General features: G+C 38.5%; 1 protein-coding gene across 4 annotated transcripts in view; it reads left to right on the top strand.

The window, feature by feature from the left end:
- KCNH8 (potassium voltage-gated channel subfamily H member 8) overlaps positions 1-16,716 on the top strand; it is a 780,884-nt gene that overhangs the window by 551,588 nt on the left and 212,580 nt on the right. For all 4 annotated transcript variants that reach the window (XM_077491398.1, XM_077491400.1, XM_077491399.1 and 1 more), the window contains exon 7: positions 11,904-12,111. In XM_077491398.1, coding sequence (XP_077347524.1) covers positions 11,904-12,111 — 208 coding nt within the window. The remainder of the gene's footprint in view (positions 1-11,903; positions 12,112-16,716) is intronic.

The following is a 16,716-nucleotide window of genomic DNA, read 5'->3' on the forward strand; positions in this document are numbered from 1 at the left end:
GAGGCCTTGACTGTTGCGTTGCCAAAGCCGGGGAGGGAGCCCACCTCCCCATCAAACTTCAGACCAATATCGCTGCTAAATACAGACGTAAAACTTTATGCTAAAATCATAGCTCTACGCCTAGTTAATATTCTACCCACAATCATACACCCGGACCAAACCGGGTTTACCAAACATAGGCAAACTTCAGACGCCACACGTCGCATGATAAATATTATCCACCTCGCACAGGCGCAGCGAAGGCCTTCTCCGATCCTATCCTTGGATGCGGAGAAGGCCTTCGATCGGGTGCATTGGCTGTATATGACTAAAGTGCTGGAATCCTTTGGTTTCTCAGGATTAGCGTTGTCAACGATCATGGCCCTATACTCAGAACCCTCCGCTAGAGTTTATACGTCTGGTATCCTCTCAACCCCATTTAATATTTAGAACGGTACAAGGCAGGGATGCCCCCTGTCACCCCTAATATTCAATTTACTAATGGAACCCCTAGCCATTCATATTAGAACCCATCCGGATATTTCCGGTTTCCCTTTAGGTAATCAAACGCATTCTATCAGCTTGTTTGCAGACGACGTGGTTGTGATCATGACGGAGGTGGGCTCCTCTCTGGTGGCAACACATGCTACTTTGAAACTGTTTAGCCAAGGGTCATATTATAAAGTGAATGATAATAAGTCATATATATTGGGATTAGGGATTGATAACTCTATTAGCAGGACACTCAAGGACCAATTTCCCTATGCCTGGAGCACTAAAGGAATCAAATACCTTGGAGTTGTTCTTACTGATAAAACAGAACGTCTGTTTGGAGCTAATTATACTCCATTCCTAAGTGAACTTCCCCTGAAACTCCAGACAATCAGCAAGATGGAAATGACATGGTCAGGCCGACTAGCGGCCTTTAAAATGATGGTGCTTCCTCAGTTTATTTACTTATTTAGAACTCTGCCCATCCCAGTGCCAAACGGTTTCTTCCGCACGGCACAAGCCAGGCTGAATGAATTTTTGTGGCAAGGGAAAAAAGCTAGGTGTGCTTTCCAAAAATGAATTAAAGCCAGGACAGCAGGAGGGGTAGGACATGTTGTCATCCAAGACTATCACATCGCAGCGATCTTAGCTCAATTAAAGTATTGGTTCCCGGGGAATCATAACCCTCGATGGAGAGAAATGGAGTCACATCAATCTCCCAATGGAAGGCTGTGCGACTTACTTATGGCTAGCAGGTGTATGAAACGCTTCCCACCACACATGCCGCCCACTATGACAGTAGCGCTCAAGATGTGGAATCTTTTTTCTAAGGCTTCTTTAACTGCCGCTCCAGTCAAGGTCATACAGCATTCCATTACAAGCTTACAATTACTAGTCCCTAATCTACATGTTGCACATTGGGAAACTAAGGGAATAGCCTCAGTAGATGATTTGAAAATTGGTCCCGCCCTTAAAACTTTTCGAACACTCCAGATTGAGTATGCATTGCAGCCCAAGGACCACTATGCATATACCCAAATTTCCCATTTACTACCATCTATCGCAGCTACGTCCACTACTATACCCTGGCAGACTTACGATTACTTTTACAATCCAAACACTTCTCTGAGAGGTATTTCCTTGTTCTATGGTTCTTTACATCAGAAGAATGTTTTTCTTAAATCCCCCTCGATGAGCACGTGGGAGATAGATCTACAAGTAGACTGGTCCATTGAACAATGGAAGGCTGCCATAGCATCTGTATATAGAGCCATCAAAAGTGTAAACTTATGGGAACTATACCAGAAAATCTTACTAAGGTGGTATCTAACCCCCACGAGATTAGCTGGGTTTGACCCGAAAAAGTCTCCACTTTGTTGGAGACAGTGTGGACAGAGGGGATCCCTAATGCACATCCTCTGGGTCTTCCTGAAATTAAAAAAGTATTGGAGGGAAATTTTTAGAGTTATAGGCTGCATCTCAGGAACACGAGTGACATGTGATCCGGGACTAGCGCTTCTATCTCTGGGAATAGATATTATCCCCCACTCGCATAGACACGTCTTGTCCCAAATTCTGCTGGGTGCACGATTGGAAATAACAAGGAGATGGGCAAACCCAGAACCCCCTAGTGTAGCAAAAGTAATCGAGACGGTTAACCTACACATTACATACGAAATTATGTTCTCGGCTTCCCAAAACAGATTTCACTCTAGATTTCAAATTTGGAGACCATGGGTAGATTGGCACAAACATTATAGCAATATACGCAATGTAGTATAATCTGAAATAATCTAAATGAATATAACAAGGCGAAGAGCAGAGCTTCAGTACCAAATACTTCTTTGTTTTCCTTTCTTCTTTTCCTCTTTCTCTTGACTCCTTTTAAGTCTCTCTTGAGTATGTTTCTTATTTTGTCTTTTCCTATTTTCACTGCTACTCTACATGCTAATATTGACACACATCCATGGCTGTAGACCTGACCAGTGGGTTTCCATATTATCTGAAGACAGTTCAAGGACTGAGGATAGAAATATAGAGGTTGTGACTAGTGGCGTTATTGGAGCTAACAAAACTCAGTTGAACTCGGTGGAGGAGATATGTGGTGGGCCCTTGACTTCCAGCTGCAGTGTGATCCCCTGGGGGCGGCTGGTGGTGGAGGACCCTTAATGTCATAAACTAATAGAGGTATGACGCGGGGTGTGCGCGGACACCTCACGCTCAGCTTAGGAGTGCCTTATGTTGTATTTTCCTTTCTCCGTAATGCCTTTCTAAGATTTTGCTTGTAAGACTTACATTGTCTGCACTCTATGTATTGTGTATCAGATGGATGTATTTATATTTGATGGAAAAGCATTACTGTTTGTATGTTCTATATATCTTTTTGAAAAATAAAAATTTTATGAACGTAAAACAGGAATCTGGGTGCAGATGCAAATATCAGCAGGTGCTCTGGACTGAGTCAAACTGTGATAAATTTTGGTGTGGCAGGAGACAATTTGTTCACCGAAGATCTGGAGAGCAATACAATGATGAGTGTCTGCAGGCAACAGTGAATCATGGTGGAGGTTCCTTGCAAAGTCTTTGGCCGCGTACACACGCGGGGACTGTTCGCTCAACTTTGTCCGTCAAACAGTTTCAGCGAACAGTCCGCTCAAAATTAGCATGGACGGACTTGCCCACACACGACGAACGAACAGTTTGCTGAAACCGTGCGCGATGACGTGAACAGCACGTACGACGGGACGGAAAATACGACGTCCTATACACTGCATTACAACTTTCGGTGTGTAAATCCTTTCTGAGCATGCGCGGAACTTAGTTTGACGAACAAGCCTACACACGAGGGGACTGTTCGCTGAAACCAAGTTTCAGCGGACAGTTTTTCGGAATTTCCGAAAAACTTTGTTCAGCAGACTGTTCGCTGAAACTGTCCGCTGAAAGCCCACACACGGGCGGACTGTCCGCCGAAACACTGTTCAGCGGACAAAGTTGGGCGAACAGTCCCCGCGTGTGTACGCGGCCTAAGGCTGCATTGCCACAAATAGAGTTGGAGATATGGTAAGGATCAATGGTGTTCTCAATGCTGAGAAATAGAGATATATACTTATCTATCAGGGATGTTTGTAATTGGCTTTAAAGGCAGGTCAACAACCCTAGACATACAGCCAAAGTCCTTAAGAACTATCTTCAATATAAAGAAAAAAACTAAATCCTGGAAGTGATGTTTTTGGTCTTCACAAAGCCCTGATCTCCACACCATCAAGTCTCTCTGGGATTACATGAAGAGACAGAAGGATTTGAGGCAGTCTACATCCACAGACGATCCATGGTTAGTTATCCAATATGTTTGGAACAACCAATCTGCCGAGTTCCTACAAAAACTGTATGCAAGTGCACTTAGAAGAATTGATGCTGTTTCGAAGGCAAAAGGAGGTCACGCCAAATATTGATTTGGATTTCTTTTTTGTTCATTTACTTTCCATTTTGTTAACTGATAAAAAATAAACTATTAACATTTCTATTTCTGAAAGCATTCTTAATTTACAGTATTTTCTCACACCTGCCTAAAACTTTTGCACAGCAGTGTATATCATACATTTTAGGAGTTTGCTAACTTATTATGGGTGGGAGTAGGGTCAACATCAACATCCCACTACAAACAGATAGTCTTTCAAAATGGCCTGTTCCAAAATCAACAAAAATGATATCATGAAAACTTGGGTTTACAATCAATTAATTTTAACACACATTCTGCATTACCTACAGACCCCTTCATAAAAGCATTATGGAATAAAGTTTTTTTAATGCTTGCTTTTAATGCTTGACAAAAAGACAGGGATAAATAGGGTATGTTTTCATGGTATGCTAAATTGTTTTGATAAGCATAGATAAACAATTGAATGTCTAATGCCGCATACACAGACTTTTTTTCCGACAGAGTTCCGCTGAAACTGACTTGCCTACACATGATCACACCAAAGTCCGATTGTTTAGAACACGGTGGCATACAACATGACAACGGGACTAGAAAAAGGAAGTTCAATAGCCAGTAGCCAATAGCTGCCCTTGCATCATTTTTGGTCCGTCGGAACAGCATACAGATGAACGTTTTTCCCGATAGAAATTTATTCTGTCTGAAAGATTTAAAACATGTTCTATTTCTAGGTCCATCAGAATTTTAAAAAAAAAGTCAGCTGAAGCCCACACAAGATTGGAATATCCGGTGAAATTATTCCGTCTGACTTTTTCTGCCGGAAAGTCCGATCGTGTGTACACGGCATTACAGTATTGTTTTAATGCTTTCATGAGCTTTTTTCACAGTTGTAAACTCTATTGCATAACATTTTTTGAGGGAAAAACAGCTCTAAACCATGAAGCTCTGCCCTAAAACTGAAGACTTGTCAATCTTTTAAACTTTTTACAGCCTTTAAAGTGTATCTAAAACCAAAACTTATTAAAAATATTTTGGATGGATTGTGGATTGGTTAAAAGGCATTTTAAGACCTGTTTCCCATTGGGGAGATTTCTTTTTTCTTCCTGACTTGTAGACACAACAAAAAGTAAGCAGTAAAGGAAGAGTAAAGGAAATAACCCTTAGGCAGTTAGACAGTTATCCCCGATACAAGTGTCCTTATCAGAAAATTTTGTTTCTTTCAGTCCCACCAGTCATCACCAGGATAAATAGTGGAGCATGAGTTGTCTAGTTGGGACATATACAGTATATATATATATATATATACAGTACAGACCAAAAGTTTGGACACACCTTCTCATTCAAAGAGTTTTCTTTATTTTCATGACTATGAAAATTGTAGATTCACACTGAAGGCATCAAAACTATGAATTAACACATGTGGAATTATATACTGAACAAAAAAGTGTGAAACAACTGAAAATATGTCTTATATTCTAGGTTCTTCAAAGTAGCCACCTTTTGCTTTGATTACTGCTCCGCACACTCTTGGCATTCTGTTGATGAGCTTCAAGAGGTAGTCACCTGAAATGGCTTTCCAACAGTCTTGAAGGAGTTCCCAGAGATGCTTGGCCCTTGTTGGCCCTTTTGCCTTCACTCTGCGGTCCAGCTCACCCCAAACCATCTCGATTGGGTTCAGGTCCGGTAAATGTGAAGGCCGGGTCATCTGGCGCAGCACCCCATCACTCTCCTTCTTGGTCAAATAGCCCTTACACAGCCTGGAGGTGTGTTTGGGCTTATTGTCCTGTTGAAAAATAAATGATGGTCCAACTAAACGCAAACCGGATGGAATAGCATGCCGCTGCAAGATGCTGTGGTAGCCATGCTGGTTCAGTATGCCTTCAATTTTGAATAAATCCCCAACAGTGTCACCAGCAAAGCACCCCAACACTATCACACCTCCTCCATGCTTCACGGTGGGAACCAGGCATGTAGAGTCCATCCGTTCACTTCTTCTGCGTCGCACAAAGACACTGTGGTTGGAACCAAAGATCTCAAACTTGGGCTCATCAGACCAAAGCACAGATTTCCACTGGTCTAATGTCCATTCTTTGTGTTCTTTAGCCCAAACAAATCTCTTCTGCTTGTTGCCTGTCCTCAGCAGTGGTTTCCTAGCAGCTATTTTACCATGAAGGCCTGATTCACACAGTCTCCTCTTAACAGTTGTTCTAGAGATGTGTCTGCTGCTAGAACTCTGTGTGGCATTGACCTGTTCTCTAATCTGAGCTGCTGTTATCCTGCGATTTCTGAGGCTGGTGACTCGGATGAACTTATCGTCCGCAGCAGAGGTGACTCTTGGTCTTCCTTTCCTGGGGCGGTCCTCATGTGAGCCAGTTTCTTTGTAGTGCTTGATGGTTTTTGCCACTGCACTTGGGGACACTTTCAAAGTTTTCCCAATTGTTCGGACTGACTGACCTTCATTTCTTAAAGTAATGATGGCCACTCATTTTTCTTTACTTAGCTGCTTTTTTCTTGCCATAATACAAATTCTAACAGTCTATTCAGTAGGACTATCAGCTGTGTACTGTATCCACCTCCTGCACAACACAACTGATGGTCCCAACCCCATTTATAAGGCTTGAAATCCCACTTATTAAACCTAACAGGGCATACCTGTGAAGTGAAAACCATTTCGGGTGACTACCTCTTGAAGCTCATCAACAGAATGCCAAGAGTGTGCAGAGCAGTAATCAAAGCAAAAGGTGGCTACTTTGAAGAACCTAGAATATAAGACATATTTTCAGTTGTTTCACACTTTTTTGTTCAGTATATAATTCCACATGTGTTAATTCATAGTTTTGATGCCTTCAGTGTGAATCTACAATTTTCATAGTCATGAAAATAAAGAAAACTCTTTGAATGAGAAGGTGTGTCCAAATTTTTGGTCTGTACTGTATATATATATATATATATATATATATATATATATATATATATATATATATATATATATATATGCATATAGTGCATTGCTACTGATGCAATAACTCTAATATCAAACCTTGTGCAAATTATATTCGTAAATTTAACAGTACAATCATCACAATCTCCCACAACATAAAGTAAATATATATTACAATTTTTGATTGCTGTGAGTATCCGTTAATATCGTTCACCACTGTTCTTCTCTTTAAACACTACGTAGTTGTGCACACCTCCACCAGCTGTTATACCTGCTCACCTCAACAATGAGTCAGGCAGACTCAAATATAGATCTTTTACTCTCACTCCTCTCCCATCCACGGTGGATCCGCTGTTCACTTTCATGCCTTTACTGTCTCATCAACTTCCAGTGGGGAGGAGTTGAGCCCATGATGTCACGTAGCCATGATGGTGAGTGAGCGGACACTATAATATTATACATGTGAGTTTTTCTTTTTATCTTGAAAGTGTCCTTTTTAGCAGGGGGTTATTTAATACATTTTAAAACAGAGAGCACTATGTTTCCTGTGTTTGTGATTGCATGATACTGGAAGCGATAACCCAGGAGTTGAGGAGAGTCTAAGGAGTGAGGTTATTTATAAGAGAGATCTACTCTTTACCCATGAGAATCACACTGGAAGTTGTTGAAACAGCAAAGGGCTGAAGGTGAACAGCTGATCCACCATTGATGGGAGAGATCATTGAGGAGTGAGAGTAAAAGATCTATATTTGAGTCTGCTTGACTCATTGTTCAGGTGAGCAGGTAGAGGTGTGCATAACTAAGTAGTTTTTAAAGAGAGAACCATGGTGGTGAATGATATTCATGGATACAGCAATCAAGAATTTTCATATGTATTTTTAATAAGGACTTTATGTTGTGGGAGATTGTGATGATTGTACTGTTGAATTTACTTAATTAACCACTTGAGACCCGCGCTATAGCCGAATGACGGCTACAGCGCGGATCTCCTTTGCCGGCACGACGTCTATTGACGTCGTCCCGTGCACGAGCGGCCTGCGCGCCCCCTGAGGGGTGCGCGTTCTGTGATCGGCGAGTCTATGAGACTCGCCTGATCACTGATCCGAGCAAGGGGTCGATCCCGACCCCTTATCACGTGATCAGCTGTCAGCCAATGACAGCTGATCATGTGATATAACTGGGCCGGTAATCGGCTATTATTCCTCCTCGCGCTGACAGCGCGAGGAGAAAAAAAAAGAGCCGATCACCGGCGGCCGTGATCGGGACATCAGTCCCGATCACGGCCAGCCCTGCCAGTGCCCACCTGCCCCCTGCCAGTGCCCACCTGCCCCCTCATCACTAAACATCATTAAAAAATAAGTGCCCCCGTCAGTGCCACCCAGCAGTGCCCATAGTGCCACCCAGCAGTGCCCACAGTGCCACCCAGCAGTGCCCACAGTGCCACCCAGCAGTGCCACCCAGCAGTGCCCACAATGCCACCCAGCAGTGCCCACAATCTGCCTCAACAAAGGTGCTGCACCCCAGTGCCACATATCCATGCCCATCAGTGTCATCTACCAGTGCCCATCAGTGCCCAGCAGTGCCGCCCATCAGTGCCCAGCAGTGCCACCTATCAGAGCCACCTATCAGTGCCACCTATCAGTGCCCATCAGTCCCATCTATCAGTGGTACCTATCAGTGCCCATTAGTGCCACCCACCCGTGCCACCCATCTGTGCCACCCATCCGTGCCATCTTATCTGTGCCCATCTTTGCCCATCAGTGCCGCCTTATCTGTGCCCATCGGTGCCACCTTATCTGTGCCTATTAGTGCCGCCTTAACTATGCCTATCAGTGCCCACCAGTGCAGCCTATCAGTGCCCACCAATGCAGCCTATCAGTGCCCACCAATGCAGCCTATCAGTGCCCACCAGTGCAGCCTATCAGTGCCGCCTCATCAGCACACTTCAATGAAGGAGAAAAATGACCTGTTTGCAAAATTTTATAACAAACTATTAAACATGATTTTTTTTTTTGCATCTTTTTTTGTTTGTTTAGCAAAAAATAAAACTCCCAGCTGTAATTAAATACCACCAAAAGAAAGCTCTATTTGTGGGAAAAAAATGATAAAAATTTCATTTGGGTACAATGTTGTATGCCCGCGCAATTGTCATTCAAAGTGCATCAGCGCTGATAGCTGAAAATTGGTCTGGGACTGAGGGGGGTTTAAGTGCCCAGTAAGCAAGTGGTTAATATAATTAATATAATTTGCACTAGGTTTGATATTAGAGTTATCATGCCAGTAGCGCTGCACTATATACACATATATATCAACTTTTTGTCAATTGTAGTGAATCCACTGAGAGTTTACAGCAGCTGCAATATTTTTTATATATTTTATGCACAGTGTTTGGTATTTATAATTTTGCACTTAGCGCTTTCGTTAAAATTAGGGGTGGCACTGATTGTTACATACACACAATATAAAGTATATAGCAAAAAAAAAAAAAGGGTTCTAAACCATCATGACACACAGAAGACATATGCAAGGGATATAACACCATTAATTTAATAGCTTTAATAGCTAATACATATTGAAGTTTACACAAATCAGCAATCCTCTGTGCTATAAATTTTTAGTCTGTAGCCCGGTTAATTAAGTCGTACTCACCTGATAAATTAATTTCAGTAGAATTGCTTAACATACAGCTCAGCGATGTAGAAAAATTGCAACTCATATAAAACATATATACAGAAACATTTCTAACTTAAGATTATTTTTCTATTGCCTTTATCATTTAAATTAAATGCCGACAGGACAGTCCTCAAGCTGTCAAAGATAGAGCCATAAATTAATACACACGGAAAGCAAAGAATCTGTGTTCCTTTTTGTACACATAATAATTGGCTATGTGTGGATATTTCTTTTCATTTGAATTCCATAAGCTGATTAAATATTTTGAAAAACAATTTTTATAAGATTTAGGAAAAACATTCTAGGTTGTATATGTTTGTAATAATTATGAATCCTTTATTTACACAATTATTAACATTAACAAAAATAACTTAATGTAAGCCTATTCTAAAGCTTAAACATTAAATAAAAATATTGTTTTTCTATTTTTAAAGCTTTTTTTCAAAGTGTTAGTTTGGATTTTGCCAGAACACCCTAAAAATACAAAACTTTGCCATTTAAGTCACACAAATGTAAACTGGTTTTGTAAAAATTTTTACATACCATTTTAAATCCAATACATTTTGAAACAGTTTCTTTTCTTTTTTTTTTCTTTTTTTTAACAATGCTTTCCATGCTGCCTTCTATCAATGACGTTGGCATATGCCCACAAAAGGACAACCTGGTATGCACCAAGGAATGAATGCCAAATGTTAGTCTTTATCTCTCCACTCTAAAATAAAGGGCCTTTCAGTTCTAAAAAAAATCTGCATTTTACACCAGGGGTGGGATTAAGCAGTTTTCAGGTCAAATATTCGTCCCTTTCTTTTTATTTTTTTCGTTTTTATCAGCTTCAGTTGTTTCCATAATCAATCCATTTGTCACTTTCTTGATTCAGTGCAATAATGTGAACACTATATACATATATATATATATATATATATAAATACACTACGTATACATTTGAATCAATCAGTAATTAGAAAAGTGGTTCACTGAGATCTTGGCATTGGTGAGTATGCTTCTCTAAGGGATACTGTAGTGTTAAGGATGGGCTTAAAGTAAAGTGTGAAGGCTAGTGCTAAGGTCAAGGTTTAGGTGTTTATGGAGCAGGTTTATTGGTAAGTGTAACTTTTAAGGGCTACATGCGTTTACATACATTTTAATTTGTAATGGTAAGACTTAAAGTTATGCTAAATTGTTAGGCTTGCTGTTCATGTAAGGGCCAATTTTAGGGGTTAAGTGTTATAGTTCATGTAAGAATAATTTGACGTTTTAATGCCAGGCAGCAATAGGTTATAGGTAATGGACATTTTTGGTCAACATCACAAAACTAGACCATCAACTTTCTCAAGTCTCGACATAAAAATAAAAATGTGTATAAAATTACTTTATGGCTAGTCCTAAATTAGACTTTAACATTGTAGATACAAATATAAATATTATATACACTTTAATTAAAAGGTAATTTCACCAAAAAGTTAATTTTTTTTTTAAATTGACGGATTTAAAAAGGAAATCTCCATCTAGTAAAATTAATTGTCCTTATTGTTACCTGTTTCCTATTGTTATTGTTTCCTATTACCTCATTTGAAACTTATTGGATGCTTACTGGTTAGATTGGGTGAACCTTTAAATATAAAGCAAACAACAAAAAAATTCAGGTAAAAAAAAAACTGTTTCAGTATACTAAAGTCAGATTGTACTTAAAAAATGTTCTAAACAAAGCTAAACAAAGATAAATAGGTATTGCTTGGTATGTATGCTATCATTTAATAGCATTATACCGACACTATAGAAAGTTCCATTCATGTCCTGTTTTGTCATCATTATTATTCAGTGTTTCCTGTCTGAAAATTCCTATCACTTCATAGTATTGCTTCCAAGTCATCATGTTATTCTCTTGTTAATGTTGTCATACCCTGTATGTACGAATGAAAAAAAAAAAAACACAGTACCTAACATACAATACCAATAATATATGATATAATGTATATTAAAATTATGTACTCAAAACAGTATCACTGACAAAGAACAATTATAAATGTATTTTATGTAGCAAAAAAATATTAGCAGTATGTATGTCTATTTTTTTATTTATTCCTCCTGCATTGCTTCTTCTAGATTACATTTTTAATTATTATTTCAATTTGTTTATATTTATTTTACCTCCAACATGCTAAATGTGTAAATACTTTGTGTAAAAAGGTGGTTCAGAGATATGAAATAATGTTTCTCTGTACATTATATGAGGCTGACTGAATATTCCATTTATTATTGAAGAAACCACTCTTTTTTTCTAAATTATAATTTTTTTTGTTTTATTACAATGGATAGTGAACAGTGAAGAAGGTTGCAAAAAAATTAACATGTAGTAACATCATTACTGTGATTGCTCTATAGGTTTCACTTGTTCATCTTTTGAAAACCATCAGATTGTTACGACTTTTACGCCTTCTTCAGAAGTTGGATCGTTATTCTCAACATAGCACTATAGTGCTTACTTTATTAATGTCCATGTTTGCCCTTTTGGCCCACTGGATGGCTTGCATTTGGTATGTCATTGGGAGGATGGAAATGGAAGAAAATAATCCCCTTACTTGGGATATAGGTAAGGAAATTTATGTTATACTTACCCTATTAGTAATACGGAACTTTACTCATACCAACTTCATAAAAAAGAATGTTCTTTAGCAAGAAACATACATTTCATATTAATAATTATGCTACCAAAATTAGTTTGTGCTGTAAATTTCCTCCAGCAATGTTACTGTTTCTTTTTGTTGGAGGCTGCCAATTTGATGAAGCCCAGGGATCCTAAACAGCAATAAATCTTTAGGCTGTCACCAAATTGGCCTCTACATTTTAGCACAGTGCAGACATATATAGAGCACCTGAGCATGTACAGAGCAGGGTGAGATGGTGTATTACTGGATTTTAAATAGTATAGTCACCTGTTTTTAATGTTTTCCATAGCTATACCTGCAAAAGAGGTCAACCTGAAATGATCTAACAGGACTTCATTTTTTGACCACAGTTCCACTTTAGGAAGCATTGTGTCAGTATATTTTTTAAATTGCTCAAAATGATAAATGCTGGTCTATTTTATATTGGTCTTTCATACCCATGTGTTAAAACATAGTGACTTCATTCACAAAGAATTAACCTGCAGCTTGAAGATACCACTGCAGCTTAAAAATGGCAGTGTCCCTCGCTAGAATGCTGTTATAGTTAGATTTAGCTACAGTATTAAAAATGAATAATAAAAAAAAGAAGTTTTTTTTTTTTTTTTTGTAAACCTATAATAACAAAAGAGATCAATAGCAGTTTTAAAACTCAGCCATGGCTTAAATCCTATGGTGCAAATCTAAACTCTTTCTCTTATCTTAAATGTTGATTGTGCAAGAGTTGGCTAACAGCAGAGTCCTTCTGTATCAAATTTGATTGTCAATACATGTAACAACTCCCAGCAATCAAGTGTAAAGTTTCATACCAGAAGACTTTGCTGTGTGCCTGCTAAGGTACACCAAATATAATAAAAAGCATAAGCAAGCAATTTATTATAATAGTGTACCAAATAAAATCCTTGTATGTCCCTAATATAAAATGTAAACATTATTTACGTGGGCAGATTAATCATAGAGTTAAAATCAAATCAACTTACGCATACTACTTAAAAATAATGGAATTTAACAGAATATATTTGTCTTTAAAGGCTGTCTTTTGCACAATGTTATACTGTAATTGATCACTGAATCCTATATGTCCCACCAAACAACTGGCTAGTGATCTTTTACCCATTTTTTATTTTCTAAACATTGCTTGTATCTTATGAGAGATCATTTATATAAAAAGTAAATTGACCTAAAATTACCTAACACGCCTAAAAAAAGACATGATTATACAGTATATACCAGAAGGGTGCATATAAGTATGACCAAAACCAATAAGCTATTGGGATCTTCAAAGTTGGCAGTCTGGAAGGTGTACAGTGAACTGACCAGAACACAAGACTTACATTATTTGGAAAACATCTCTTAAGGGATAAACGTTGGAGATGTTGAGTGGCTAGGGCCATGATGGTATATCATACCGTAAGTGCCAAGCACAACAGTTACAGTGACAACACAGTTTTAAGTACAAGGATATGTATAAAAATGCTTTACATTGCATTCCTCATGATAAAAATTTGGTTGGCAGGACAGCTGGTCATTTAGCCTATTGAGAAAGAAAAGTCTGTAATCGAAGCCTGCATATTTCTATTGTGATAGCATTCTTTTAAGTCTGTACTACTGAAGGATAACTTCAATAGAAGATCTACTGTATATTATTAGGTTTGTGCAATACAACTAGAAGGCCAGGTCTCCATAGTGGTTGTATTGCTGTGGGGTCGCTAAAATACCAAATAACACATATGTACTTATATACAGATTCAGTAATATTTTATGCATTACATTTTCTTGCTAATTGTCCTACCAAAGTAACTGCTTCACTTAAACATCAACACCTATGTTGTTTTTGCCACTTAATGATAATTGTAATCAGACAATGTAAACATTTTTTTATTGTTTTGATGCTTTGCAATTAAAATGTTTTACATTTAATATTGCTTGGGTGGTTCGTCAAAAGGAACGATTTGTTAAAACAATGATGTAATGTTTATTGTTTTTTTTGATTTGTAGTAAATCATGTTTCTCCTATCTTTAAGAAAAATACTTCTAGTGATTTATGCTAATTATAATGGCACATAAATATTTAAAATTCCTAAATTTTTGTTTACAGTGACAAAAGTTGCTAACAAATGTCTTCCTCAGTGTACTGTAATGAGTGTTGAGATGGTAACTGTCCAAATACTGTATTTATTTGAGTTGTTTCATTCCCTTTCTAAATTTACTTGTGGAAGTCTTTCTACTGTTTATTAATCTGTGCATACAAGTGCACTGTATATTGTTTTATTTATTATACTAGTTTATTTATTGTGAAATCCATTTTTAAAATTATGGCATCAATAATTCCCCAAGTTTTGTTAATCCACAATGAAATTGTATGTTAAATTTCAGCACTGAGTGATATTACAGTACGCAATAGTTTATACAGTACAACCTGTTAATTAAATTTAGGTGAATAATGTATTAACCCGGATACTGTGACCTATAGGTCATATATTACCCATTTTTTATGTGTTTGGATAAAGTTTAAAAGGCTGAGAATAACTCTGGATTTTATTGCTGTCTGTGTCCCTTCTTGGTAGATTCACTCTTCTATTCGTCCAGCTCTCCATTATCACCAAGATAGAAAGTGATGGGGAATCCAATATTTTAGAATTACCACCAGAGTAAAAGCTGAGCAGAAAACTTTATTAGGGAACATCTGTTTTACTGACAACTGCCTAAAAAGTGAATTCCTTTTACTGTAAAAAATGTTTCCGATCACTTTCTGTTGTATCAGGAAGTGAAGGAAAATCTCCCCAATGGGCCACAGGCAGGAAAAAAAATGGGCTGGGGTTCAAACTCTGTCTTAATCTATCCAGAAAAAAAAAATAGCACACATACATTTTATTATCTTGGTGTGAATTAAGTATTATCTTGCTATAAAGAGTCATTCTGAGCTGATTCAGAACTCACATAGGTAAATTTACATATTTCCAAGTAATCCAATTCTAGAACATATAGATACATGCTTGCACATACTGTAAAGATAATATTATTGTATAGTAAGGGCTAAAGTGTGATAGAATTGCTAAAATATTTTATGTGCATTTGATGGGTGTATATACTCCTACTAATTAAACTGTGCACAATAAAAGCAGGAATGCTGGAGATGGCAAAGTGAACAGTGGATTCACATAATGTGTATACTGATTAGCATGCTTTGATGCACATTAAGCGCACTTGATATGACACATGTTGGCATGCTTTTTTTTTTTTTTTTAATACTTTGCATTATTTTGCATTTTTTTCCGAAGCAGAAGCCAAAATACTTTATTTTGTTTTCCTTAATAGCCACTGCAGCATGTGTTGATATTTTACAAAGGGGGCGATTCACTAAGAGTTAAATAATGGCAAATAAAATGTGGTAGCTCCTGTGTTAAATCAGTTTTGAAAGTGCAATTCAAGAGTTGTTTGATAAATAATTACTGCAGTAACATTTAGATAATGCAATAATTACCGTGTACTTTCATGCAGTAAATTATTACATTGAGCTGGTTGTGAAGGAGCGGGGTGGGAAGCTGGCCTCCACACATCCTTAACAACATATGACTCATCAGCTATCAGTGGATTCTCTGATGAAAGCTGAATGTAAATAAAACATGTCGACAATTAAAAATTCAGGAAAAAAAACAGCATGGGGAATCCCCCCTTCTATCCAATGCTTAGCAGGTTCTTTGGGTCTGGTATAGATTTTACGCCAAAATTTTTTTCAAAACAGAGTGGGGATCCCCCAAGATCCATACCAGACCCTTATCTGAGCATGCATCCAGACAGGTTAGGAAAGGGAGGGGATGAGCGAGTGCCCCACCCCTCCTAAACCATACCAGACCACATGCGCTCAACAAGGGAGGGTGCTTTTGGGCAGGAGCTCTGCTCCCTCAACCCAAAGCACCTTGCCCCCATGGTGATAGGGACAAGGGTCTCTTCTCCACAACCCTGGGATGCGGTTCCGGGAGTCTGCGAGTGGGGGCTTTTCAGAATCTGTAAGCCACAGATCCTGCCCCTCCATGTGAATGAGTAGGAACCCTATACTAATTCACATAGGAGTAGGGGGCCGAGATCTGGGGCCTCCTTGTTAAAGGCGGCTTCCAGATTCCGATAAGCCCCCCTCCTAAAGACGCCCACAGGGTTGTGGGGAAGAGGCCCTTGTCTCCATAAACATGGGGACAAGGTGATTTGGGGTGGGGGCAAAGCCATTTAAAACAAAATGGAGTGAGGTTCCCGCCAAAATCCATACCAGACCAGAATGGCTTGGTATGCATTGGGAGGTACCCCACGCTATTTTTGTTTCATAATTTTTAATTGCCGGCATGTTTTCTTTACATTCAGCTGATGAACCATCTGTTGTTAAGGATGTGGCAATTGGCTTCCCACCCCACTCCTTAGCAACCAGCTATGGGGGGACCCTTGTACTGGAAATAGGCAATTAATTTAATTCCAAATACATTTTTTAACCCATTTAATGTATTTTTCAGAACTTTCGTAAATCTAAAATTCTATCGAAA

Source organism: Lithobates pipiens, unplaced genomic scaffold (assembly GCF_037356315.1).
Source record: "Lithobates pipiens isolate NorthernLeopardFrog02 unplaced genomic scaffold, aLitPip1_a1.2 Scaffold_19, whole genome shotgun sequence".
Taxonomy (NCBI): Eukaryota; Metazoa; Chordata; class Amphibia; order Anura; family Ranidae; genus Lithobates; species Lithobates pipiens.